This window comes from Emiliania huxleyi (genome assembly GCF_000372725.1).
Source record: "Emiliania huxleyi CCMP1516 chromosome Unknown EMIHUscaffold_14, whole genome shotgun sequence".
Lineage (NCBI taxonomy): Eukaryota > Haptophyta > Isochrysidales > Noelaerhabdaceae > Emiliania > Emiliania huxleyi.
In genome coordinates this window covers 965,795-991,972 of record NW_005201192.1, presented here as the reverse complement: position 1 = coordinate 991,972, position 26,178 = coordinate 965,795, and the positions used below count along the sequence as shown (strand labels likewise).

Below are 26,178 nucleotides of genomic sequence, written 5' to 3'. Positions count from 1 at the left end.
GTGCTCCAGCCCGGCGGCTGCGCCCGCCTCTCCGCCAGCGGTCGCGCTAGAGATGAAGCGCCTGCTCTACCGCCTCGGCCGTGCACCCGCGCTCGGCATGGACGCCGTCGGCACGGAGCGGCTGACGACGTCGCTCGGCATGGGCCCGCGCGACGTGCTCGAGCAGCAGGACGCGCAGGAGTTCTGGCACACCCTCCACGCCGCGCTCGTCGCCTCGGGCGAGCTCGCAACGGAGGGACAGCCGCGCGGGCGGGGCGCTGCAAGCGAGATGCCACAGAATCACGGTGGCACTGTCTCTTGTTGGAAACTTGGGGTGGAGCTCCATGGCTCAGTCCTTTACGGCCTGGCCCCTCTGTGTCCACCTTGCAGGCGTGCCGGCTCCGCCGCCGACGCCGTTCGCGCGGGTGTGCGCCCGTGAGCTCCAGAGTTGACAGACCCTTCCTGCGCTTCCTACACCCTTCCCAGACACTTGCTCCTCGCGACGCGTCCCTGGCGCGTCCCGCAGGTCTTTGAGGGGAGGACGCAGAGCTACGTGCGGTGCACCAAGGTGCCCTTCACATCGGAGCGGGAGGGCCGTTTCTGCGACCTGCAGCTGCAGGTGGCGGGTTGCGCCTCGCTGCACGCCTCGCTCCGACAGTGCGCTCCTCTCCCTCCCCCTACCCCTACCCCTACCCCTACCCCTCTCTCCCCCTCCCCCCCCCCCTCCCCCTCCCTCTCCCTCTCCCTCTCCCTCTCCCTCTCCCTCTCCCTCTCCCTCTCCCTCTCCCTCTCTGACTCTCTCTCTCCTCTCTCTCTCTGACTCTCTGACTCACTCTCTCTCTCTGACTCTCCCTCCCTCTCGGCTATGGCCGCAAGCCCCGGCAGCCCCACCGAGGCGGCCACCGCGGTGCGAGTAGGTACGTGGCGGAGGAGACGCTGCAGGGCGAGTACAACACGCGCGACGAGCGCTTCGGCCGGCAGCCCGCGGGGACGGTGCGGCGCGGCTGCGCCTTCCGCTCGCTGCCTGCCGTGCTGGCGCATCACTGGGAGCGGATGCCGCAGCCTCCTCGGTGCAGCAATAAGGGGAGGACGGCCCTCCTTCAAGGTGCTTCACCTCAAGCGCTTCGAGTACGACGCGGCGACGGGCGCGACGCACACGCTGGAAGGGCAGCTTCCCGCGGAGCCGGCGCGCGAGGCGTGCTTTGGGCCGGCAATAGGCGCGATGCAGAAGCTGCAGGGCTCCTTCTCCTTCCCCACCACGCTGCGGCTGCGCCGGTACATGGCCAAGGGCGCACGCGGCGGCGGAGGGCCGCCTCCGGTCTACGAGCTGCGCGCCGTCCTCTCGCACGCCGGCGGGTTCGGCTCGGGCCACTACATCAGTTTCGTCCGCCCGCTCGGCGGCGGCGGAGGCTGGTACCGCTTCGACGACACGCGCGTGGAGCGCGTGGCCGAGTCGGCCGCGGTGCGGGAGCAGTACGGCGGCGATCACGCGCCGCGCGGAGGCGGCCTCTTTGGGCTCGGGGGTCCGTCGCCGTCGGCGTACATGCTCACCTACGTGCGGCGCTCCGAGGCGCGGGCGGCGGAGGCGCACGCCGCCGCCGCCGCCGTCGGCGGCGCGCCGTCCGCCGAGGTGGAGGCGCTCGAGGAGGAGCTGAGGGCGGCGTTTGAGGCGGAGTTGGTCTCCCCTCGCCGGAGGCGGTAGCGGCGGCTGGCTGGGGGAGTCAGCGGCGGCGAAAGAGGGGGAGGCGCGCGGGCAGGGAGGGGAGGCGGAGAGCCGCAGAATCGCTTCGGCCACTAGCTGGGTGCGGGGCGCAGGCGGGCGGGTCGGGGGGAGGGGTGTGTGCCGGCGGGGCGACGGCCCGCGACTCTCTCGCGGACACGCGGAGTCGGAGAGTGGCAGAGGCCAGAGACGCCGCGCGGGGGTCGGAGGACGAGCGCAAGTGCCAAGTCGTCGGACGGTCGGAGAGGCTAGTGCCATTTCACTCTGACACGCTAATCTTGAAAACGTCTCCAACGGAGCTCCGTGTTGCTTCCAGCGCCCTCCCCCGCGCTCCCTGCGGCCATGGCCGATGCTCCTAGAAAGAGAGGTCATCTGGCTACCGCGAGAGCGACCCAACTCGTCGACATCGTCCGATGATGGTGCCGCAAAGTCAGCCTTCGGAGGCTATCGTGGGGTCGAGCCGGCAGTAGCCGTGACATGTGGTTCCACCACCCCTCGTAGGCTTTGCCTCTGACCGCCACCGTTCCCAGGCTGCCTAATTGGATGGAAAGGAAGGCTCGGCGAGCGTATAGAAGCGTGCTCGACCTCGTCGTGGCAACCTGTACGGCAGCGCTGGTAGGCGCGATGAGCGTCGTGCCACCTGACCCGAGACGGGTCGCAGGCGTCGTACCGAGCGCGTCGAGACCGTGTCCTGATGTGATCTGCACGGGTGAGTCACGTCGGCGTCAAAGGAGCGACGTGCGACCTGTCAGAGCTTGATCTCCAATCTCAGCGGCGTCGAGTCGTCTCCGGCGGCGACAATTTTGTCCCTCCCCAGGACGCACAGAGGCAGCTGCGACCCCGCCTAGGGGCCGGGGGCCCTCCGCGCCACCTGCCGAGTGCCCCCGTCCACTTGGCGGGGTCGCAGCTGCCTCTGGAAGGCACCGAGAGGGACAAAATGGCGCAAATGGTCAAATCAAGGTTTTGTAACGCGAGCTGTGCCACAGTGAAATGGCACTAGCCAGAGACATCGACTCGCATGTCTCATCGAGAGGATTCCTGAACCACCACACACCACGGAAATTACGGTATGTCATTCCGTATGTTTTGTGAGGACGAAACGGTACACAATTCCACTATCCATGTGCTGGAGTTTTGAGAACATCAAGTCATCAACATGACACTTCTGAGCACCTAAATGATCGCGCGGATTCATAGACTCACGACTGTCACCTCCGGCGGTTGCCTCGACTCCGCTTCCGCCCACCGCTTCCCTTACCCCTCCCTCCCCCCCACGGCTGCCGCTGCGGCGACCCCTGCCCGCGCCCCTGCCCGTGCCGCTGCTGCCCCCACTGCTGTGGCGACCCCTGCCACCGCTGCGGCTTGGCCGCCGCCGCGCCGGCTGGCGAGGCGGGCAGCCTGCTGCTCGCCGGCGAGCCGAGCGGCCCGGAGGCCTTTGGCGGCGAGCGCGCGTCGGCGGCGGCGAGGGCGGCGTGCAGCTCGGCGTTGTCGGGCAGGAAGGCGTCGTAGTGCACGCCGCCGCGGTAGAGGATGTGCAGCGTGCCGCGCTTGCCGCCGCCCGGCGCCCTCGGCGCGTCGAAGCAGGAGATGCGCTCGTAGCCGGAGCGACGACGCTCGTACACCTGCGGGCGAGGCGCGGGCGCGTCGCGGACGTGCGCCGCGGGCGTGGCGCGCGAGCGGAGTCTGTGGCGAGCGGCAGCAGCATCGCGCGCCGGCGGGAGGGAGACCGGGAGGCGTCTCGGAGGCGTCTCGGAGGCGTCTCGGAGGCGTCTCGGAAGTGTCTCGGAAGTGTCTCGGAAGTGTCTCGGAGGCGTCTCGGAAGTGTCTCGGAAGTGTCTCGGAAGTGTCTCGGAAGTGTCTCGGAAGTGTCTCGGAGGCGTCTCGGAGGCGTCTCGGAAGTGTCTCGGAAGTGTCTCGGAAGTGTCTCGGAGGCGTCTCGGAAGTGTCTCGGAAGTGTCTCGGAAGTGTCTCGGAAGTGTCTCGGAAGTGTCTCGGAAGTGTCTCGGAAGTGTCTCGGAAGTGTCTCGGAAGTGTCTCGGAAGTGTCTCGGAAGTGTCTCGGAAGTGTCTCGGAAGTGTCTCGGAAGTGTCTCGGAAGTGTCTCGGAAGTGTCTCGGAAGTGTCTCGGAAGTGTCTCGGAAGTGTCTCGGTAGTGGAAGTGTCTCGGAAGTGTCTCGGAAGTGTCTCGGAGAGGCGCCGCGCGCCCACACAGACACACCCATCAGGTGCGAGCAAGCGGCCATCTCGACGCCTCCGCCCCACCCGCTGCGCGCCATCCGGCTGGCGTACGCCTGCGCCGACAGCCCGCTGTCCCACTTGACCCACATCGACACGGGCGTGTCGGCGATGCGCAGCTGCGCGTTGGAGGCCACCCACCGCGCGAGCTGCTGCCGCAGCGCCGGCGCCGAGGGCACGGAGGCGCAGCGGCGCAGGGCGGGCGGGAGGGCGTGCAAGCCGTAGCGGAGGGAGTGGAACAGGCAGGAGCCGTCACCGGGCTGCGGCACCACGCGGCCCCGCCTAGCGGGGGGAGAGGGGCGTGGGGAGGGGGGGCAAGTGGAGGCGGGAGGGAACAGGGGAGAACGGGAAAGGAAGGTGGTGGGTGGTGGTGGGTGGTGGTGGTGTGTGGGTGGGTGGGTGGTGTGTGTGTGGGTGGGTGGGTGGGTGGGTGGGGGGAGGGGGGGGGGGCAAGGACATGGGCGGCGGCTCCGGCACCGGAGCAGAATCGGCCGCGCGTCCGCCCCCAGCCGCCGCTTGGCGCCGCCGGGCTGCGCGTCCGGGTGCCGGTCGCGCGCCTTGCGGTAGTGCGGGCAGAGGGCGGACGCGTGCCGCCCGTCGCACTTGTCGCAGACGGGGGAGGGGGCGGCCTTGGCCTTGGGCGGCGGGTGGCCGTCGCCCTTTGGGGAGGGCTGCCCTCCCGCCCTCCCCCCTCTAGATGGAGACTGCGGCACCGCTACGGTGAGCCTGGCGCCGCCGCCGGCAGCGCCCGCCTCTGGCGCGCGGTCGACCTTGCGCTTCTTGGCCGCGGGCGAGAGGGGCGGCTCCAGCGAGGCGACCCCGCCCCCCGGGAGAGGGGCGGCGAGGGGCAGCACGGGCATCGGCCGCTTCGACCCCTTGGCCGCAGCTGGCGCGCAGGAAGACGCCGCCAGCTTGGCGGCTGCCGCTGCCGCTGGAGCCGGAGCTGCGGAGGGCGGCGGCGAGGCGGGCGCAGCGAGAGCCGCGCCGGCGGTCGCGCGCCTCTGCGGCGGCTTCTTCGGGGAGAGGCGCGCGGTCTGCGAGGGGATCAGGGGCGGCGCAGCGGGCAGAACGGCAGCCTTGGCTGGCTTTGGCCGCTCTGGCTGCTGCTGCTGCTGCTGCTGCTGCTGCTGCTGCTGCTGCTGCTGCTGCTGCTGCTGCTGCTGCTGCTGCTGCTGCTGCTGCTGCCGCTGCACCTCTTGCCCGCTCCCATTGCGTCGCTGATGCGGCGGCCCCCTTTCCCTCTTCGCCTGCTGCCCCGGAGCTTCCCTCGGCCGCGCGGATGGAGCGGCTCGCCCCGGAGAGGCGGGAGCGGCGGCAGCACACGTGTGGGATCGAGTCGACGCGTCGGCGAGTGGGCGGGCGGACTTGGCGGCGTGCGGCCGCTCCTCGGAGGAGCTCTCGTGCGACTCCCGGCCGACCGAGTCGTCGTCCGACGATGCAGACGCCGAGGACGCCTGGGCCGCCGGCCGGGTCGGGGCGGGGCCGCCGGTCCGCGAGGGCCGCTGCCGCTTGGCCCCTCGCCCCAGTGCGGACGGCGCCGCCTCCGGAGGCTGCACTACGGACGCCGCCTCCAACGCCACCCGCGGCTCTGATTGGCGCAGAGACTTGGCCGGGAGCACAGGCGACGGCCGGCTCGCCGCTCGGACGACAGCACGCGGGCTGAGGCCGAGCCGGAGCCGCTTCCAGGCAGCGTCCTTCGCGCGCTGTCTCCGCGAGGCCTTGGGCGACGGCAAAGATCCGCGCATTTGGGCGGCGTGCGGCACACGGCGAATGGGCAAGTGCACGCTCACGGCGAACGGCAGGTGAGTGCGACGAGGCCGCGGAGGTCGGCAAAAAGAAAAAATACACGGGACTCCCCCGAGGCAGGCAAGGATACACAGTCCCTCGTGTCGCGCGTGTAACTCCCGGTTGCCGTGCGCGCCAGCGCGTGTGGCCGCGTACCTAAGCTAAGATACGCGCGCACGGGCGTGGGTGGGTAAAAACGGGTCACTTTGCGGGGTTTGCCGCCGGAACCTGGGGTCACAGCGCGTTGGGGTTCACCTCCTCTGCTCGCGGTGCTGCGCGCGCAGGGGTTCACCTTCCTCTGCTCCAAGCGGGGCTAGGGCTCCATCCCCGCGAACAATGGCGCCGGCGCGCGATGCTATCCTGCAGGCGGTCCAGAGAGGCAACGAGGCGGCAGCGCGGGCCTATCTCGCTGACGGCGGCGACCCGAGCGCAGCCTTCACCCAAGGCCCGGTTGCCGGGCTGACGCTGCTAATGGCCGCCTCCAACTTTGGCCAGCCCGGCATGGTCGACCTGCTCCTGGAGCATGGCGCATCCCTGGACGCGCGGGCGAGCAACGGAATGACTGCGCTCATGGCGGCCGCCTACTTCGGCGAGGCTGCGATCGTGCGCAAATTGCTGCGGGGCGGGGCAAACACTCGGCTGCGCAATGAGAGCGGGCTGACCGCGATGGAGATCGCACACCGGAGGGGACACGCCGAGTGCGTGAAGGCCTTCAGGCCGCAAGGAGGCCACAAGGTGCTGCCCCGGGACGTGCACGCGGCAGAGGGGATGTTGGAGTGTAAGGTCCCCGAGGAGGTCTGGAGGGCGGCCGAGCGAGGCAGGGAGGCGACGGTTGAGGCTTGGGTCGACAGCGGCGGCCAGATGGACGCAACGTTCCTGTGTGACGGCGTGGACGACACCACGATGCTGATGCTTGCCGCCGGCAACGGCCATGAGCGTCTGGTCGAGACGTTTCTGCAGCGCGGTGCGGACCTGGAGCTGTGCGACGCGAGGGGCAAGACGGCGCTGCAGTATGCGAGGCAGGCAGGCCACACCGAGTGCGCAAAGCTGATCGAGGAGCAAGCGAGGGCGGCGAGGGCGGCGAAGGAGACAGAGGCGAAGCGGCGAGGCGAGACGCCTTTTGGCGGACATGGAGGTTGGGCTTTGTCAGCGTCTCATCACACACCTGGTTGTGCCTAGGCGACGCGCTTCTGGCGGAGCTCGAGGCGGAGAAGGAGGCGGAAGACAAGAAGAAGGAAAGCAAGAAGGGAAAGAAGAAGAAGAAGAAGGGGAAGGGCAGGGCAGGGTCGTCGCAGGCGCACGGCGAGGCGGCGGGTGAGGCGGACTTGGCAGAGGTGGATGCAGAGGTGGCGGCGCCCGAGGCGGAGAAGGAGGCGGGAGTGCCTGTCCGCTGCCTCGGCGAGGCGACGGCGAGGCTGAGTGTAGTGCCAGAGGGACAGGCACTAGAGGAGCCATCACCGGAGGTTGGCGCCGCTGCTCCGGCCGACCTCGCCGAGTCCTTTGCGCCGCCATCGGAGTCGCCGTCGCAGCTTGCTGCCGCGGCCCCCGATGAGGACTCGATCGGACCCGAGGACCCGAGCTCCGACTCCGTCTCCGACGATGCGGTGTCGGGAGAGCCCCAGCCAGCGGTGGCGACCGTCTCGCTCGCCAACGCCGACTTCGACACTGGCCGGGCGGTTGTTCCTGAGTCCACCCTCGGCGGCGAGACCACATGCATCGTGTGTTTCACCAGGCCGAAGACGCACATCGCCGTGCCATGTGGGCACCAGTGCGCGTGCGGCGCTTGCGCGGATCGGATGCGCGACTGCCCGTACTGCCGCGAGCCGGTGATGATGTGGATGCTGCAGCGCCTCGTGTAGGAGATGACATCCGTGTCGAGGCGAACGCGTCGTTGCAATTAGCGGGTAGATCGATAAAGGGGGAAACGGAGGTTCGCCGGGAGCGAATCACCGCACAATTCTTTTATGCGAGAGACGTCGTAAAGGTTCTCCACGCACCGCTGTGGGCGCGCAGCTGTGGCGTGTGGCAAGGGACGACGCCGCGCGAGCCGGCTCGACGGTGAACGAGCTAAATCCCAACGTTCCCTCGGCGGTCGATGCCGTCTGGTCCGCCTCCGCCGTCCCCGGGTCTGCCCTGCCCTCGTCTGCACTAGCTTCTGTTTCGTCATCACTGGCGCCTCTCCTCTTCTTTCTCCTCTTCTTGTATGCTTTGTACATCGCGTCGATTCCTTTTCGCGTGAGCACCATCCTGAAGCTCGCCCAGCAGCGGAACCGCTCCCGAAGTCGAAGTCGGGCCTTTTTTTGGTTTCTTTCTTTCTCCCTCCCTTCGTGCGCGACAACATAACGTGATACACGTGTGTTGTGGCGGCGCACCCTCCTCCCACCACGCCCTTCCCGCTATTTCTCTCTCGCAACAGCACTCAGCACCCCCTAAGGATTGGAACGGCACCACCCATGGGCGGTGCGAGGACAGATCAGGGTGGTGTTAAGAAACACCGGGGATTTGGAGGGGTCTTCGTCTTGGGAGCTTAGCCGCCAAAGCCGTACAGCGTGCGGCCCTGGCGCTTGAGCGCGTAGACAACGTCCATGGCGGTGACGGTCTTGCGGCGCGCGTGCTCGGTGTAGGTGACCGCGTCGCGGATCACGTTCTCGAGGAACACCTTGAGGACGCCGCGCGTCTCCTCGTAGATGAGGCCCGAGATGCGCTTGACACCGCCGCGGCGAGCGAGGCGGCGGATGGCGGGCTTGGTGATGCCCTGGATGTTGTCGCGAAGCACCTTGCGGTGGCGCTTAGCGCCGCCCTTGCCGAGGCCCTTGCCGCCCTTGCCGCGTCCAGACATGTTGTGCTGTTGTTGTTGTTGATTAACCGTTGACATCGATGAAATACTCACCCCATCTTGCTCGGTCGGCCGGTGGAGGGCAAACACTGCGGCTGCAGCGGCGCACACACGATAATTCCCTTCCCGCGCGGCCCTGCAGGGCAACTCGGCCATCACAATGGCCCTCCGTCGGCGCCAACTGCCGGCATTGCTCCTCGTGGTCTCCGCGGTCGCCATGGGACCAGCGTTGCAATGCGCGGCGGCGCCGATTGGCAGGAAAGCATGCCTGGCGCGACGGCGTGCAATGCACCGCGCTGCTGTCCGCGGCGGGCGCGCCACCTCCTTGCCCAAGCTCGTGCCTGCCTGGCGAGGCAACGTCCTGCAAACTAGATGCCCCAGTCACGCCTCCCTCCCCGAAGGAGACGCCTCAGCCCCGCGCAACCCGCCCGTTGATCCCCACCGCTTGAGCTCGCGACGTTTCACCGCTTTTGCGCAAAGAGAGCAGATGCCCCACAGGGCATGCTTTCTCCTCCCGACGCTTGCTCTCACCCCACCAAACTTGCTCCCCATCACCGAGAGCGGCACAACCCTCGCGTTCCAACGGCAGGCGCTCGACCTCGTCGCCGCCGCTGCAGTCGGGGGCGCTATGGGAAAATTCGACGGCACCGCCAAGAGCGCAGCGGACATGACACAGCTCCTCTACACGCACCTCACCTCTACCCTGCTCCTGCGTCGCCTCGGCCTCATTCACGTCGAGTGGCACCGGTGTGCCGGCCTCATCTGAGTGCCGTCGGCGCTCGCACGCCTCCCACGGGAGCCCTCCAACACAGGTGCGCGCCCTCCTTCCTGTGCTACATGTACCCACCTTCCCCTCCGGCTGCTGCGCCTCTGCGCGAGACGGGGAGGCGAGCGAAGGCGGCGGAGGGTGGAGGCGGCCCGCAATCAACACTCCCGGGGTTGCTAGGACGAGGACTGCGAACACCTCGTGGTGGTTGCTCAATGAGGGATTCCGATGCTCCGGACGACGAGCTAGCTACCTGCCTCTGGCGCTTCGCACCCTTCCTGTCGCTCACTGTAATACCTGTCGCACCCTTCCTGTCGCTCACTTTGGGAGAGAGAGTAAAAAACCCTTTGGGCGCCGCAGGAGCACGCGGCAGTCGGCGGCCTGGGCGCATTCGCCGTTGGTGCCTGGCTGGCGCCGGCAGACGGCTACGGGTGCGGGTACGGGGGTGGCGATGGCCAGGACGAGGCGATCGCCATAGCCGCTGAGGTTGACCTTCGCTGTGAATAGATCGTGCGAACCCGACCGGGCGTCGGTCGATCCGAGTCGGCGCAGCCACTCCCACTGTCTTTCACCAGAGCTCCGCTCCACTAATTGCTCACCATGCTAGCGCTCTCGCTCGCGCTCTCGTTTGGACTTTGGCCAGCCCACCTCCACACCTGCCTACCTCCCGCGCGGCACGCCAGGACGGCCGTTCGCCTCTGTGGCACGCGTGGCCAGCTCGGCGGGCGCGTGCCGCGACCGCAGCCGGAGCCGCCGCCGCCGCCGCCGCCGCCGCGACAGCTGGCGGGCGACGAGTACGCGGACGCGCTGGCCGACGCACGGCGCGCGGCGGCGCGTCTGCGAGAGGCGGAGGAGCGGCTCGCTCGCGTGCCAGCGCCCGTGCCTCCGATGCCACGCGGCGCCCGCGCCACCGTGTCGCGATCGGACGCCGGCACGCTGCTCGTCGACGTGCCGGCGGCCGGGCTGGTGAACGGCGGCTCGCTGTTCGGCGGCGCCTTCGCTGCCGCGTGGTTCAGCGCCGTCGTCCCCGCGACAGTGAGCATGGTTGCGAGCGGAGGCGCGTCGGCCCTCTTCATGCTCCCGTTCTGGCTTGCCGGCGGCGCAGTGGTCAAGCAGACGGTGCCCGAAGCTAGAAGCAGACGGTGCCCGAACTAGAAAGCGGGGATCCAACCCGCGATCACACGCGGCGTGTCGCCAGCACCGTGCTCGCGCTGGCGTCCCCACAGCCTGCGATGGTGCTGTGCGCTGGCGGTAGGTGCTCGACCCGGCCAAGGCGACCACGCTGTCGATCGGCGCGTTTGGGTGGGAGCGGAGCCCTAGATGCGGAGCCAAGATGCGGAGGTGGACGTCCCTCCGGTGGTCCCGGCGGGCGCTCGCAGAGAGATTCGTCCTCGAGATGAGACGCGGCGATGCTGCGGAGATACACGCCGTCTTCACGCACTCTTCACCTCAGGCTCCTCCCGACGCAGGAGCTCACGCAGAGGACGGCGGGCGTCAGCCTCAAGTCCGCAGGCGGGCCGGCGGAGAGCGGCTGCAGAACCGCGTCCCTTCACGCGTCCTAGCGGTGAACAGGTCCGCCGACGGGCCGACGGAGCAGCTCGCCCTGGCGTCGGTGGACGTGGCGGTGAGCGCCACCCCTCTAACTGCTCGCAACTCCCACACCTGCCCCCCTCCAACCGCCGCCGCCGCGCCCTCGCCTTCCACAGGCGTATGTCAACGGCGTGCCCACCTTCGTGCTCAACCTGGTGGCCAATGGCCCGGGCGGGCAGCGGGTGTACCAGTTGGGCAGCGGGCTCTCGGAGCAGGAGCTCGAGTGGATCGCCGCGGAGGTCAACGCCACTCTGGAGGAGGTGGAGAGCAACCCGCCTGAGCCGCTATTGTAGACGGAGTAGAGAGTTGTCGGGGGGAGGTCTACCGTACACACAGGTCACGCAGCGGTCCGACTTGTGAATGCGTGTGAAGCTGTCTGAGGCGACTCTGTCTCCGTGTGAGTGGCCCCCCCGCGCGGACGGGTGTAGAATGGCTGAGCACATCCTATTCCGAAAATCCTTAAATCGCGCCTTGCGCCCTTATAAGCTTATATCGCGATTTTTTTCGAGGTCAGACCCATTCATGCCTGCACAGACAGAGAGGGGGGGCGGGAGGTACTGGACCGGAGGACCTATTACGCCACACGCGGCCACACGAACGAGTGGGTGCGAGGACGGCTCGGCGAGGGGCTCACGGCTGGGTCGCACACGGCAGGGGTAACGGGGCCGCTGTGGAGCGATGTGGTCAGGGGAACGACGAGACACAAATGGGACAAGCGCCAGCGGATCAAGGATCAGCACGGCGAGCGCGAGATTGATTTCGCCGACGTGGATGACCACAACGTGGTGACAAAGACCGTCATGGGAGCGCGGGTGCGGCAGCAGGCGGGGGTGCCACACGGAACGCACCACGAGAGGATCATGCGGGGAGAGGCGGGGAGGGAGACCCCGGGCGCCGCCACAAGGAGCGAACTCAGGGGCTGCCTCGTCTGTAAGGCCGCGAGGGACGCGGCGAGGAGGGCAGCACTAAAGCGGGACCCGCTGTGTCCGATCGTGCGGAAAGCCGCGCAGCAATGGACCGAGGAAGATGAGAACCCGCCTAGAGCGACAATGGCGCACGTGCTTAGCGGCGCCTGCCTGGGGAATAGGGAGCAGGCCAGATGGTTCCTCAGAGTAGCGCGAGCGCAGACAGGGACGGCGATCAGCAAAGTGGCACAGGCGGCACCCGACTCCAAGGATACGCTGAAGACGCTGAGGATGGCGCATGTCGCTGCGCTGAAGGGCTCACGCTACAGGGTGCTGGACGAGGACGGGTACGATACACTAGCCCCCGCAGTCGGGGGGGTGTTGCCAGCACTGGTAGATGACCTCTCGGAGAAGAGCCGAAGGGACCTTGGCACCGGGGTCACGAGGAACCTGCAAGTCGTGGCCGAGGCGGCGACGGGAGCGGTGCAGAGGTGGATACAGCTCAATGATGAGGCTACGGCGCGCATAATGAAGAGAGAGGAACACATCGAGTGGCTGAGGAAGCTCTTCGCTGGGTGGAAGGAGGCCCGCCCGGCCTTGAGGGAGTCGCGGAGGAGGAGGGATAACGGAGGTAACGTGCAGACAGGCCAGCAGCCAGCGGGACGAACGAGGACCGCGGCGGCAGCTCAAGCGGGAGGGAGCGGAGACAGTGGGCAGCGAGCGAAGTGGGTGAGACTGATGATGCTCCTTCGACTTAGGGAGCGGTTCCGCTGCTGGGCGAGCTTCAGGGTGGTGCTCACGCGAAAAGGAATCGACGCAATGTACAAAGCATACAAGAAGAGGCGAAAGAAGAGGAGAGGCGCCAGTGATGACGAAACAGAAGCTAGTGCAGACGAGGGCAGGTCAGACTCGGGGACGGCGGAGGCGGACCAGACGGCATCGACCGCCGAGGGAACGTTGGGAAGAGGCACGAGGAGGGCGGCGACCTCAACCGACTATGGAGGACCCGTCACCAGACGACGCAGGGCAGACGACGGTGAGGCGGAGCAGGCGCGCAGGGCGAGACGAGGGAGGGAGCAGGACGTTGCGGAGATCAGCAGGAGGATGTACGAAGAGATTAGGAGCAGCAGGGACCCGAGGGACCATGTGGAAGACGGCTAGTGCTAGTCCCCCATCGGGAGGACGACCCCGGCTAGTCGCCGACCACACCCACAAAGAACCCTGCACAAAGATCGCAAGGGCGGGGACCTGTTCCTTTTTACCCATCTCCTAGTAGAGGTGTCCGTTTTATTTATTTATTTATTTGCCTGCACCCTGGTACCACTGTGGCACGTCCGTCCGACGTCGGGTAACCGTCGCGGCATCGCCCTCGCGACTCAAGGTGCGCACAGCGTGACCGCCGTGAGCTGCCCTCCCGACCCATGTAAAAAAAATCGCCATCTCCCCTCCCGGTGAGCCGGGAGAGCGCTCCCTGCACCTCCCTGCACCCGTCTCCCCGCCACGAAAGCTCTGCCGAGAGCGCCGTTCCCATGGGCGGCGTTCCCGAAACATTCGTAGGCGCAGCGCGGCATTGCCAATGCTCCATGGACGCGGTGCAGGCGGCCCCAAGCCGAAGGGGTGGATACGTGCCGCCAAGAACGCCTTCCTAACCCACTTTGGTGTGCGCACGGGCGGTGCTCCAGTGGACGCCGCTGCCGACGGCGCCGCCGACCCGCCCGCTGCCGACCCTCCCACCGAGGAGGTCGGCGGAGCTGCGGACCCGTCCGCAGCCCGAGGCTGCCGCGGCGGCGGCAGAGGCTGACGTCCCGATGGAGCAAGCGCTGAGCGATGCCGAGCATTCATCAGATCACGAGCAGGAGGAGCAGGCGCTACGACCCGCGGTGGCTCATCGCGCAGGCCCCAGCCGGGCGGCGACCGGTCGGAAGAGCTGCAGCTGCGGCTCGGCTTTCGAGCACGACGCTCGGTGACGCGGGGCGCTCTCGGCGGCCACATGGAGGAGCGTGCGGGCCACATGGAGGACACCCCGTGCGACGAGTCTGAGGACGAGGACGAGGACGAGGACGGCGAGGCGCCCGCACCCGCACCCGCACCCGCACCCGCACCCGCACCTGCACCTGCACCCGCGCAGCGTGCAGGGAGCGTAAGGCTGCACCGCCTCGAGCACCGCCGACGCGCCCGCCAGACAGCAGTGATGACGATGGCCCATCATTGCATGCGCCAGCACCGGCGCGGGCAGGGCGGGGGGCCAAGCCGGCAGCCAAGGGGTCCGCACAGCGCAAGCCAGCAGCCAAGCCAGCGGCCATGTCGAAGCGTCAGCGACGGAAGTGATCTGTACACACTGCATGAGTATGAATCGTGTGTGTGTGTGTGTGTGTGTGTGTACTATTGTACGAGATTTGTATACATTGCGCTCTTGTTTGGGGGCTCTTGGGCAGCAGCTCACAGCCTATTTTTGGTCGGTTTTTTGGTAAAAATGCAAAATTTTCTTCGCGGGGCTCTGCCCCGCACCCCGCTGGGGCTGCCAGCCCCAGACCCCAGGCTGGGGCTCCGCCCCAGACCCCGAGTTAGGCGCTGTCGGCGGCCAGAGGCCGAGTTACGTCTACAGGCAAAAGTCGCTCGCTGCCGTCTGACTCTGAGCTCGAAAAAAATCGCGAGTTATTTGCGCCCCGGGGCGGCCCCCCGGCGTCGCGGTGTCGTGTACGCGTGTTTGAGGGGCGGCGTGCGCGCGCTACGCGTGGGCGTCCACGGTCCACCGCTTGCGCGGCATCTCAAATTCCACCAGGCTATATGTCCTAACGTCTTCTCTCTTCCACCGACGCGCGCCAAACACCCACCGGCTCTCTCTGTCTCTCTCCCTCCGCGCCCCGCACACATCTCCGGAGGCCGCTGTGAAGCCGCGTGGGGGACGCGTTCTCCAGGCTGTCCCCCGCTCGATGTGCTACGTCGCGCGCTATGTGGAGCCGATGAAGCGGTAGACGTGCTGGAAGTCCTGCGGGGCATGTCAGGGACGTGTCATGGACATGTCTAGGTCTCCCGGACGCGGCAAGAGCGGCGCGTCGCCTCGGTTTCAAACACCAGCGTCGCCTCGGCGCCTGCCACGAGCTCCGTCGGCGAGAATCGGACGATGACGTGCACCGGCTCGCCTGGGTGGTGAGCAGGCCAGAGTCAGGGCGGCCTCGTGCAGCGCACTCGGAGCAACTGCATGAGCACACGGGCTACGAACACAGGCCGTGCGTGCAGAAGAGTGGGATGCGGGTCTCTGAGTCCATGGACAGGCTATGGACAGGCTCGCCCGAGCGGCGGTTCATCGTGCCCGCGTTCGGCGTCGCGCTGAAGAGCGGGCTCGAGCCCGCCGTGAAGACGCACCTGAGGGGCGCACGCAGTCGGGCGGCGGTGGCAGACTCGGGAGGCAGACTCTCGGCCGTGTCTCGGTGGGGCGTGGCGGTGGTGTGGGGTCGCACGGTTCGCACAGCAGACTTGGCGCGGTGGCCGGCGCGGTGCAGCGGGGGTGTCGAACAGACGCATCTCGGCGACTCGGCGAACCTCGGCGAACCTCGGCGCATCTCGGCGAACCTCGGCGCATCTCGGCGCATCTCGGCGCACCGGTACGGCGCAAAAGTGTTGTACGAATTCTTGACATCGAGCTCCTGGACGGCGACGTTGCGCGGCGAGGCGCGCAGCTCGTAGGTCGCGGTCGGGGGCCTGCGGGAAGGTTCCGAGACCGTTCCGAAGGGCTCCGGGAGGGAGGGGGGGGGGGGGGGGGAGCCGCACATGGCCGGGTCGAGGGTGATTGCGCCCCACTCCTCTCCGTCAAGCCTACGGCCGAGGCGCCGGACGGCGGCTGGTCTCGGGCAACCTCGGGCGGCGGCCCCTCCCTCGCCGCTGCGCCTCTGCGCGGGCACCTTTGCGAGCTCCTGCAGGTGTGTGGCGAGGTCGGCCTATCCGGACACGGCGTGGACGTGTCGTGGACGTGGCGTGGAGGAGGAGGAGCCTCGGGCGTGGCCGAGTCTGCCTGCGAGATCTCGCCGTCCTGGACGCCGTCCCGGTGCACGCCTGGTGGTCGGGGGGGGGAAGGGGGAAGGGGACTGGGGGGAAGGGAAAGGGAGCGCCTCTCCCGCACGCACAGAGGTGGTGGGACAACGGCCGGGCAGCCCTTCGCGACTCCACGTCCAACGAAGGGGGCCCCACGGCATTCAGCTTGCAAGGCCCAGTGCGCGTGGGGGGGAGCGGTGCGTGGGCGCGGCGTGTGCGCACGCCTTGCGCCATAAAGTCGCGCGCGATGTAGACCTGGGGCGGGGGAGGGCGGGGGGCGGTCTCGTGCAGCGCACTCGGCGCATCGCGGGAGTCGAGAGCCACGAGGGTCAGCGCGGAAGGCTGCGGAACCAAGCGAGGGGGCGGGGGGGGGGGGGCTAGGCATCTGGGTTGGCGACGTTCTGCCCGCTGGTTGGCGCTGCGCCGTGGACGACGCCCTGCCCCTGCTCCTTGTTGACCTTGTGGATCGCGCGCTGGTTGAACCAGTTCTCGAGCTGCTGCGCGCGCACGCAGTCGAGCCTGCAGGGCGTGGGGCAGCGGGAGGAGGCTGGGAAGGCAAGAGGGTGCCGGCGACAGACGTGGGTGTGGGTGGGTGGGTGTGGGGGGAGGGCGAGGGCGCGGTCTCACCGGCCCGTCTTGAGGTCGTCCTCGGTGATCTCCTCAATCTTCTTGTCGGCGTACCCGGTCGAGCGCCCAAAGTAGTTCTTTCCGGCCGACGCGGTGCGCGCATCGACCGCAGACTTGACACGGCCACGGCCGACCTCCTGCGAGGCGGCCGACAAGTCCGCGATGCCGCCGCGCAGCGCGCCGAGCGTGGCAGAGTTGTGCTGGTCCTCGAGGTCAGTGTTGCCGTCGCCGACGACGCCGCCGCCCGAGTCGCCTCCGTCAAACTCCATGTCGCCGCCGCTGTCGATGAAGACCTGGATATCCGCCTTTGCCTGGTCGATCGAGCCGCCTTGCAGCTGGCCAGCTTCGCGCTGCCGCGCGTACTCCTCCCACGAGTTGCCGCTCGCGTCGCGCCTACGCGCAATGGAGCACAAGATCTGGCAAGCGGAGCCAGAGGGCCGGCGCAAGCGTTTTGATTGGAAACGCACGTGGCGTCCTGATCGGCGAGCGCGACGCGCGAGGAACGAAATGCGACCGCCGGCCGCGCCACGGGGCGCCCGCCCGCAAATAAAGCGATGCCCGCCCCCGAAAGAAGAGCTAGAGCCAGAGCCATGGTGATTACTAGACGTGGATGGGCTGTGAGAGCGCGGCCCACATTTAAGAAATTTTAAGTGGGTAGCAATCTCTTGCCGCGTAAGTTTCGCGCGCGTCGACGTCCGCGCTGTGTGTCTCGCCTGAGCTCGCCCTTGCCGCCCGAGGCTACCCGGGACCGACAGACAGTATCAAACGACGCGCTAGATGCGCTTGTGACCACGCGTCTCTCGTGATCGCGGCACGAACAGTGCTGTGTGCGGCGCTCGCCACCCTGGCGATTGTGCTGGACGGCGGACGGTGTGGTTGCCCAGATGGCCTTATGACGACCCCATTTCGACATCGTCCCTAAGGCCTCTGCTCATGAGCTCCATGCAGGAATGACTGGCTCAACCAACTGATCACAAATTCTCTCTGCAACATCGAAGTCATCAAATTATGCTGTCACGATGAAGACTTTTGGCGCTTTGTGAGATATCGTGGGAATTTGTGATCAGTTGGTTGAGCCAGTCATTCCCGCATGGAGCTCATGAGCAGAGGCCTTAGGGACGATGTCGAAATGGGGTCGTCATAAGGCCATCTCAGTGGCTACACGGCCTCCAAGTGCTCCAAGTGCTCCAAGTGCTCCAAGTGCCATCCCTCCCTTGGGCTGTCTGTGTTCTTTCTTTCTTTCGTAGCTCCCCGGCCCTCATTGTGTAATGATAGTTCCAAGTGCTCCGGTCCCGTTTGTCAGCCCTCTCAGCGCCGCGCTGCACGCTCACCCTCGCCCTTGCTTGCAAAATCGCAAACCCCGTCAGCAATCCTACAACAACAAACACAAACAGAATCCAGACACAATCTGTCAATCTCTCTCTCTCCGCAGCAGTCCTCCTCCGGGAATGTACGTATAAGAGCTACATACACTGAAAATCCCTCAGGGGGGAGGCGGGGCCCCCCGGAGGCACCGTGCGCCGCGCAGTGCGGAAACGGGGCTCCGGCTCCGTTAGTCTCCGTTAGCATCGACTTCCCGATTAAGCTAGGTTAATCAGAGGGCAGATTTGGAAAGATCTCGAGGAGTACATACAGACAGACCCTCCAGTCATCAGAAAACTCCAACCTGATCGGTCGCGTACTGACCGCCGACAGATCACTCCAGACAGCAGACAGGCCAACGTCTGCACGCGGCCGGCCGGGCGAGAGGCTTGACATGATCCGACCCTGCGACCCTGATGCTGCTGCTCTAGCTATCAGACATGCGCTGCTGACTGCTGCCACCATGTGCGACCGGTGCTGACCCACTTGGCGGCCTTCCCGGTCAGTGGTGAGGCGCAGTTCAGAGCTGTCGATGGCGCGATGCCGCACTGGTCCCACATTGGTGACACGAGACCACCACGTGTTTGCCGGTCCAAGAGAGAAGCACCGGCGCTGTCGTGAGAAGGTGCCATGGTCCCTCTTGACTGCCCATGCGCGCGAGGCTGTGTAGGCATAGCCTCGAGAGTGCCAGCAGCCAATCCGAGGCAGTTTGTGACGCGCATTGCGTCAGAAGCGTGCACGCGCTGGCGCCGAAAGGATGTCGCAAGGCGTGATAGCATGGACCATGGTCGCTACGCGAAATTCTCATAAAAACAAGTAGAAATCGCGCAAAAAAGAAAAAATCGCGAAATCGGCGCCTGCGGTGAGCCATGGGACCCCATCTCCCCCCCGCATGGGTACCCCATAGGGGCCCCGCCTCCCCCCAGAGGAAAATCCTGCAAAGCGCAAAGGTGGGCGGACGACCGGACGTGTCTGTCCTCCCCCCAGGCCCCAGCCCTAGCTTGGCTCCTGGCTTGGTCTGTCCGTTTCGCCGTCGCCTCCCTAGTCCCTTTCTTTTTGCCATTTTTGTCCGTTCCTGCGACGATTATGCTTTATGGGTTTTAGGCGTAGACCGTAGAGCGTAAGTCTACGCCCTTTACGACGATTATCTTGGTACTTGGAGCGGACTTGTGGAGTGCAGTTGGTTTGTTGGTATAAACCCGCTGTGATCAGTGACACTGACAGTCTGAACTTTTAAACAGTGAGATCTCTCTGGACTCCTGCGCGACGATTTCTCCTTGTCTTTCTTTTCGAAACGCGCGTAGGGAATAATACCGCCAGCACGCCCGCCCTACCTGCCCCCTGGCCGGAGCCAAACCGAGCTGTCCAGCAGCGACTGCGCGCTCACGCTGCCCGCCGCCGCGGGCGTGTGGCAATCGACGAGGCTCTGAAGCAGGTCCCAGCCGGCGCCGCCGCCCTCGTCGAGCAGCGCCACCGCCGCCTCCCACCCCGGCTCCTCGGCGCAGTAGTCGCGGAAGCCGCGCGCGACGTCGTCGCTGAAGACGTCCTCGACGAGCCGCTTGAGCTGCTGCAGCTCGGGCGGCGGCCGCACGCCTCCGCCTCCGCCGGCCGGGCGAGGGACGAGGGCGGAGAGGACTAGCTCGAGGAGGACGTAGCCGAGCCCGTGCAGGTCGTACAGGGTGAGGAGCGGCAGCACGCCCGTCGGGCCGCACCCGGCCTGCGCGGGCAAGGCACCGGTTGGGGGGGGGGGAGGCACCGGCCGCCACCGGCACCGGTTAAGGGGGGGAGAGAGGCCGCCGGAGCGCGTCGACATTCTCTGCCCGCCCGTCTGTGTCAATCTCCCACGGAGCGGTGGGCGGCCTGGGCAGCCACTGTACGACCCGCGCGCCTGCCGCGCATCGCCGCCGCAATCTCTCCGAGCACTCCGCTCGGGTACTCTCGAGCGCTCTCCGCCACGCTTTTGGGGACTCTCCGGGCCGCGCCCCGCGCGCCTGCCGCATCGCCGCCGCAATCTCCTCGGCAGAGAGGAGTGCGGGCGTGGCGGCGAAGCCGAGGTCGACGAGCGTCACGCGCAGCCGCGCCGCCTCGCGCTGCTCGTACGTCGACACCTATTCCCGCGCCGTATCGCGTCACCCCGGCCAACCTCGCGCCGCCTCCGCGCCGCGTCGGCACCAGCAGCGACGAGGAGCCGAGCGAACGGTGCGCGACGCCTAGAGTGCGCGTGCAGGGGGGAAGAGGTGAGCGAGCGCACACCAGGGGCCGCTGTGCTCAGCATCAAGACCACACGCATCTAGACCGCAGCATCTAGACCGCCTCGCCCGCCGCGTGCAGCGCTGCCAGCGCGCGCAGCGACTCGCGCGACGCGGTGCGCACCCACTCGCGGCGCGCCTGGGCGGCAGAGGCAGCGAGGGCGGTGGCGGTGGAGGCAGGGGCGGCAGCGAAGAGAGAGGCTGCGGCGCGGGGAGAGGCGGTACGGAGAGCAGAGAGAGAGAGAGAGAGAGAGAGAGAGAGAGAGAGAGAGAGAGAGAGAGAGAGAGAGAGAGAGAGAGAGAGAGAGAGAGAGAGAGAGAGAGAGAGGGAGAGAGGCAGCCGTGAGCTCAGGCGCCTGCGCGGCGCCCCAGTCGAAAAGCCCCGCCAATCCCGCCGGTGGCTGCTCCACGCGCGCGAAGCCGCCGATGGTGCGGAGCGGCACCCACCGAAAGATGAGCCAGAGCCGGCCTAGCCAACCACTGACCCGCTCGTCAACGCCGCAAGAAGAGAAGCTGCACTAGCGCAGCTTCCGCCGGCCGTGGCTGGGCCGGGGAGACCGGGGGGTGGGCGGGCGGGCGGGCGGGCCTGCGGCGGGCGGAGGGACGGCGAGGCCAAAGGACGCCTCCCACGCCTCTCGGAAGCCTCTGGTCTCAAACGCCTGTAGGGCGTCGGCGGTATGGCCTCTCGGGCGGTGCCTCGGAGGTGTCTGCGAGGTGTCTGCCGAGGTGTCTGCCGAGGTGTCTGCGTCTTTGCGTCGGGTGTCTTTGCGGGCTCGCCTCGTCCGAGATCATGTGACCGCAGAGCGTCCCCACGCTGAGGTCCGGCGCGCCTCCCGCCTCCTCCTCGAGGTGCCGGTACACGGCCAGCTCTCTCTCTCCGATCGCGCGGGCCTCCGCGCCGAGAAATTCCTTGAGGAGCGAGCGGCTGCCGTCGGCCAGCCGCGCCTCAAAGAGGCGCACCGATGCGCCCGACGCCTCGACCGTGCGAGAGGGCTGGCTCGGATCGAGCGGGTTCCGCTTGCCGCCCGCATACTGCCACTCAGTCTCCGTGGCGAAGCCGAGCTGGCCGACCTGCCGCCGGATGGTGATTGAAGACGGGCGGAACACGCGCAGCCCGTCGCCGCCGCTGAGGAATGCAAGGTAGAGCAGCTTAGTGGCGGTGTGGAGATGCATCGAGCTGAAAGTAGTATTGGTGCCAAGCACACGGCCCGACAGCCAACCCCACGCGGCCCACGCTTTCTTTTTCTCGGTTTTCGCCTTATTCTAAAACTTCAAAGCTTTCTTTTTCGTCGTCTCCTTCGTAGTTACTCCTTGTTTCTAAAACCATTGGTCGTCATCGCAAACCCTTTTAGCAGAGTCCTCCGCTTCGGGAATTAAAGAGCCACGTACATTGGAGAGAGAGAGAGCGCGCCATCCTCGATCGCCGTGCAAAGCTCGCTTCCAAGCTCTCACGCCGCGCGTAGGGCCGTTAGAGAACAGGTGATCGGAGCCCCCCGAGGACTCCGCGAGCAGGAGCCTGCTTGCAGGAGCCTGCTTGAAAATGCTGATCCTCGCACTCGCCCTGATCCCGTCTCCTCGTGCGACGCTGCGCACCAGAGGCGCGCGCATGGGCTTGAACGAGGCGTGGAAGACAGAGGCGGCTGCAGCCCGCGCCGCCTTCGCCGCCCGGGAGCAGAGCCGCACGAGGAAGAAGGGCTCGGTGGCGCAGCTAGACGCGTCGAACTTTGCATCGTCGCTCGCGGCCGTGGAGAGAGTCGGCGTCGTCAAGTTCTTCTCTCCACAGTGCCCTGCGTGCCGCCGCCTAGCGCCGGTCTACGAGGCGGCGGCCAAGCGCTTCTCCGGCCAGGCGGACTTCTTCGAAGTGAACTACAAGCAGGCGCAGCAGGTCTGCAGGGAAGAGCGCGTGCTGCTGCTGCCGATGGTGCACCTGTACGTGCCTCGCGCCGGCTGCGTCGACCGGTTCGTGCTCAGCTACAAGCGTCGGAAGCGGCTCGAGGAGAAGCTGGACGGTTTGCTCGCAGGGGAGGGGGAGCGGCTGGACCGGCTGAGGGAGCTCGACCCGGCCGCCCTGGCGCCACTCGTGAGGCTCAAGGAGCTGCTTGGCGCGGTGCAGGCGGTGCGGAGGGCGCCCGAGCTGCTGCGCGGCGCGGCGGGCGACGGCTGGGTGACGGAGCAGCAGACCGAGGAGATGCAGTCCGTCTTTCGCGCGCTCGACCGGAACGGCGACGGCGTGCTCGACGCGGAGGAGCTGGCGGCGGCGTGCGAGGCGCTGGGCATGCCCTTCTCCTCGGAGGAGGAGCTGCGGAGGGTGGTGACAGCGGCGGACGGCGACGCGAGCACCGACACGGTGGTCGCACCCCGTTCCTTGATGGAGCCCGTGCTGAGCTGCCCTCTGGAGGGTGGAGTGTGGAACTAGGTGGACGAGCGCGCGTTTTTGCGGCTGATGGCGCGGCGCGCGAGCGAGGAGAGGCACCGCGCCCGCCGTCTCGGGACAGTTCCCGGACCTCTGCCGGACCATCTCCAGGCGCGCGAGCGAGGAGGTGACCGACGCCGACGCGCTCCTCTCCTCCTTCCGCGCGCTCGACGTCGACGGCAACGGTGGCACCCCACCCCTCCTCCCAAAGACCCAGAGATGAGCTCGCGGCAGAGTCGACCCGACCCGCCCCTCCGGCCAACCCTCCCCGCCCCTCCGGCCGCTCTCGACGTGCACACACGCCCTCAGCTCACAGCTCGCACCCTTCTCGGCACAGCCCCCATCGACGCCGTCAGGTCTTCTGGACGCGGGTGAGCTGCTCGAGGCTTTGAGCGGCGTCTCGCTCGCCTTGGGCGGCGAAGAGGCGGCCGGAGGCGCAGTGAGTCGCGCCGGCATCGAGGCGCATATGTCGCGGCGCCCAGCTCGATCTCGGCGGACGCCTCTTGGACTTGTTCCGCGCGTGCCTATAGGAGCTGCTTCGTGCCTTTGGAGTCGATGACGAGTCCGGGTCCGTCGACTACGAGACTTTCGTTAGCATGGTGGCCGGCCGGGGCTCATAGAACGAGCTGCCGCAAAACGCGTGAATGACAATATCGCATGCTCCCTGTGAAGCACGCGTCATCTAGAGGTAGAGCAAACCTAGAGGCTAGAGTGCTGCAAGCCTGCAAGACCTGACAGAGTGGGCTGTCGTGTCCAAGGAGCAAGGTGGGCGAGACTCTCTCGTAATTCGCAGAAAAATGAAAAATGCGCACCGGGTATTGGTTCTTGGTTGGGTATTTGCGATGAAAAAACAAAAAGCTGTTTGGGCTTTCGCACCCAGCCCGCAGCCGGCACACACCACGCTCTCTGATTATTCTATAGCTATCAAGAATCAACTCAAATTTATCCTGTGAGCTGTGAGAAAGAAGGAAAACAAGAAGCAAAAAAGTTTCGATGGTCCGCCCCGGCGTGGCGACATAACGTGGCCACTATAACAACGCTCATCAATTGTAATGAGCCTGTATTTAGTTGCTGAAGGTGTTTGCATCTTGGCGACGGATGATAGAAGTGGGATCGCCACGATCCACCGCTGCTGTCCAATGCACCCAGCCCTGATCCACGTTGCTGCCGTTGGTGTTTGCCAGCCCCACTGCTGGGCCAGTACCGTGGCGTGGAGTGAAAAATGTAGCAGGTGGGACAACTGCCGCAGCTGCACCCCTCAATGCTCTCCGCCGCTGGCGCCGCCTGCGCCGCCTCCACGGCCTCTGCCATCTACGCCGCCTGCACTGACTCTAGCCTCGTTGCCGTGTCAGCGTCACTGCCTCGTCATGACCCAGTCATGGACAGGTTCAGAAGGGCAGACGGGCAAGTGCCAGTGGGTTCAATGCCGCGGCTGCACTGCCTGCTCAACCCCTGTGTGCGGCCCCTTTTGCCTGGAAAACAGCAATCCGTGGACCTACAAGTGCAATTGGGAGGCGTGTAGCGGCTGCGCTCCCGCTTGCACTACCAGCCCGCCGCCGCCGCCGCCGCCGCCGCCGCCGCCGCCGCCGCCGCCGCCGCCGCCGCTACCGCCGCCGCCGCCCTCGCCGCCTATGTCGCAGTGCGGTCCCTTTTGCCTGGAAAACAGCAATCCGTGGACCTACAAGTGCAATTGGGAGGCGTGTAGCGGCTGCGCTCCCGCTTGCACTACCAGCCCGCCGCCGCCGCCGCCGCCGCCGCCGCCGCCGCCGCCGCCGCCGCCGCCGCCGCTACCGCCGCCGCCGCCCTCGCCGCCTATGTCGCAGTGCGGTCCCTTTTGCCTGGAAAACAGCAATCCGTGGACCTACAAGTGCAATTGGGAGGCGTGTAGCGGCTGCGCTCCCGCTTGCACTACCAGCCCGCCGCCCCCGCCGCCGCCGCCGCCGCTGCCGCCACCGCCGTCGCCGTCGCCATCGCCGCTACCAAGGCAATGAAGACACCCTTCTTCATCGGCGCCGGCTACAACCGCCCACACCTTCCCTTCGCGTGCCCCAAAAAGTGCGCCGCAGCCACTCCCGCCTGCGCGAGAGACACGCTTTCTGCCAGGAGGGCTCCAGACGCCGGTGCTCACTCGCCTGTAAACACGCCCGGCAGGTACTGGGACATGTACAGCGCCTCCGATATCTTCCTCGCACCAAATCCGTGGTTACCTGTCGGGGCGCCGCCGCGCTCCGTACACTATTTTGAGCTGCTCTCGTACAACGAGATCGAGCGGGGCGACTACAACGCGGGGAGCGGCGGGCCCAACGGCGGCCAGCGGAACCTGCCTGAGGGCCTCTCCCGTGAACTCATTCACGGCTACTACGCTTGCATCACGTACGTCGACACACTCATTGGTGAGCGAGTGTCTTTCGTGCTCGGCAGTCCATCACGCAAGCACGCCCGAGGTTGACCGACCCTACCTTGTAGGATATCTCATCGACGAGCTCAAGGAGCGGCAAATGTACGACGAGACAATCATCACCTTTGCGAGCGACCACGGCTATAAGCTCGGCAACAAGGGCTCGTGGGCGAAGCACACGGTGTACGAGACCGACCTGCACGTGCCAATGATCATCAAGGCCCCCCCAGACTCCTACACGCTCTCTCTCTCACTCTCTCGAACGCGCGCGCGCGCGCGCCGCGCGCGGCACACACACACACACACGCCCCCCCCCCCCCCCACACACACACACACGCACACACGCACGCACGCACACACAGGTACGCATCGCCTCCCGCCATCACCGCCCAACACGCTCGCTCTCAGGCTCCCGGCTACCTGCCGTCGCGCATTCCCGCGCTCGTGGAGAACATCGACCTCTACCCGACCATCCTCGACCTTGTTGGTGTGCCTGTGCCGCCGCATGTCCAGGGTAGGTCGATGAAGCCGCTGATGATAAACAAGAATGCCACCTCGAAAACCGCTGTCTTCGCGCGGTGCGGACGCGGCGCCGGCCGGTGCATTGCCGGCACGGCACCCTAACGGATACACCTCGCCACATAGGTACCTGGATGCCGATACTATCCGCTATCGCGACATGCAGTTTTCCGACTTTTGCAAGGGGAAGCACTGCTACTCGGCCGAGACTTGCAGCAGGGACTGCCGCCAGACGCACCCGACGGAGTTTATGCTATTCAACCACACCGTCGACCCGCTGGAGGATGAGAACGTCGCCAAGCAGGACGCCTACTTTGGCGTGGTGCAGGAGATGCGGGCGGCGCTCCAAGTACACAAGCGATCTCGCGGGCCGCCATTCGAAGACTATTATATCTAAGCCGCCGCGATGCGCTGCCCCCCCCCCCCCCCCCTGCCCTCCCGTAGCAGACTTGTCAGGTGGAACGTTTTAGAATTCTTCCATGTGCCATCTGAGACTGCTGACATGTTGACTGCTGCGTTTTGCCGTTGCGCGTAGAATAAATTTAATGCATGTAAAAACGAACAGCTGTGAGATGGGGGTAAACGGAGCTTTTGGTGGCCCCCCGCGCTCATGTGCCCGTCTTTGACTCTTTGTGCAGGGTTCCCTTGATGTTTTGAAGCCTGGGGCGCGAGCTGTGGCTTAGTGTGTGCGTTCACGTACACCGTAGAAAGTTTTTTCTCGGCGTTGGCGTGCGGTGCGGTGCGCGTGTGCGCGGCCTCGGCC

The 26,178-nt window shown here is 66.6% G+C and overlaps 6 protein-coding genes across 6 annotated transcripts in view; 4 read left to right on the top strand and 2 right to left on the bottom strand.

Annotated features, from left to right (window-relative positions):
* EMIHUDRAFT_201710 (hypothetical protein) overlaps positions 1–1,777 on the top strand; it is a gene marked incomplete at both ends in the record, with an annotated part of 2,001 nt that extends 224 nt beyond the window's left edge. Inside the window, 6 exons of the mRNA XM_005787923.1 lie at positions 39–299; positions 370–404; positions 506–636; positions 897–972; positions 1,085–1,534; positions 1,760–1,777. Of these exons, the coding sequence (XP_005787980.1) occupies positions 39–299; positions 370–404; positions 506–636; positions 897–972; positions 1,085–1,534; positions 1,760–1,777 (971 nt within the window). The remainder of the gene's footprint in view (positions 1–38; positions 300–369; positions 405–505; positions 637–896; positions 973–1,084; positions 1,535–1,759) is intronic.
* Positions 1,778–6,847: 5,070 nt separating this feature from the next.
* Positions 6,848–7,577, top strand: EMIHUDRAFT_201708 (hypothetical protein; the record flags this gene model as incomplete). Its single annotated transcript, XM_005787922.1, has 2 exons — positions 6,848–6,853; positions 7,014–7,577. 2 exons carry the CDS (start codon positions 6,848–6,850, stop codon positions 7,575–7,577), a joined length of 570 nt encoding a protein of 189 aa, XP_005787979.1.
* Positions 7,578–8,245: 668 nt separating this feature from the next.
* On the bottom strand, positions 8,246–8,557 carry EMIHUDRAFT_98551 (putative histone H4; the record flags this gene model as incomplete). Its single annotated transcript, XM_005787921.1, has 1 exon — positions 8,246–8,557. The coding sequence occupies one exon, from the start codon at positions 8,555–8,557 to the stop codon at positions 8,246–8,248; it is 312 nt and encodes a 103-aa protein (XP_005787978.1).
* A 1,342-nt stretch (positions 8,558–9,899) lies between these two features.
* EMIHUDRAFT_462484 (hypothetical protein) lies at positions 9,900–11,356 on the top strand (the record flags this gene model as incomplete). Its single annotated transcript, XM_005787920.1, has 5 exons — positions 9,900–10,439; positions 10,576–10,626; positions 10,790–10,824; positions 10,893–10,944; positions 11,027–11,356. Coding segments are annotated over 5 exons (842 nt in total), but the record flags the coding sequence as incomplete, so codon positions are not given.
* A 7,693-nt stretch (positions 11,357–19,049) lies between these two features.
* Positions 19,050–21,258, bottom strand: EMIHUDRAFT_462482 (hypothetical protein; the record flags this gene model as incomplete). Its single annotated transcript, XM_005787919.1, has 6 exons — positions 19,050–19,553; positions 19,828–19,944; positions 20,009–20,046; positions 20,155–20,224; positions 20,442–20,554; positions 20,883–21,258. 6 exons carry the CDS (start codon positions 21,256–21,258, stop codon positions 19,167–19,169), a joined length of 1,101 nt encoding a protein of 366 aa, XP_005787976.1. The 3' UTR covers positions 19,050–19,166.
* A 229-nt stretch (positions 21,259–21,487) lies between these two features.
* Positions 21,488–25,812, top strand: EMIHUDRAFT_462481 (hypothetical protein; the record flags this gene model as incomplete). Its single annotated transcript, XM_005787918.1, has 10 exons — positions 21,488–22,432; positions 22,502–22,549; positions 22,623–22,683; positions 22,855–22,958; positions 23,029–23,097; positions 24,483–24,553; positions 24,650–24,891; positions 24,965–25,098; positions 25,305–25,474; positions 25,542–25,812. Exons 1-10 carry the CDS (start codon positions 21,626–21,628, stop codon positions 25,810–25,812), a joined length of 1,977 nt encoding a protein of 658 aa, XP_005787975.1. The 5' UTR covers positions 21,488–21,625.
* Positions 25,813–26,178: the final 366 nt, after the last annotated feature.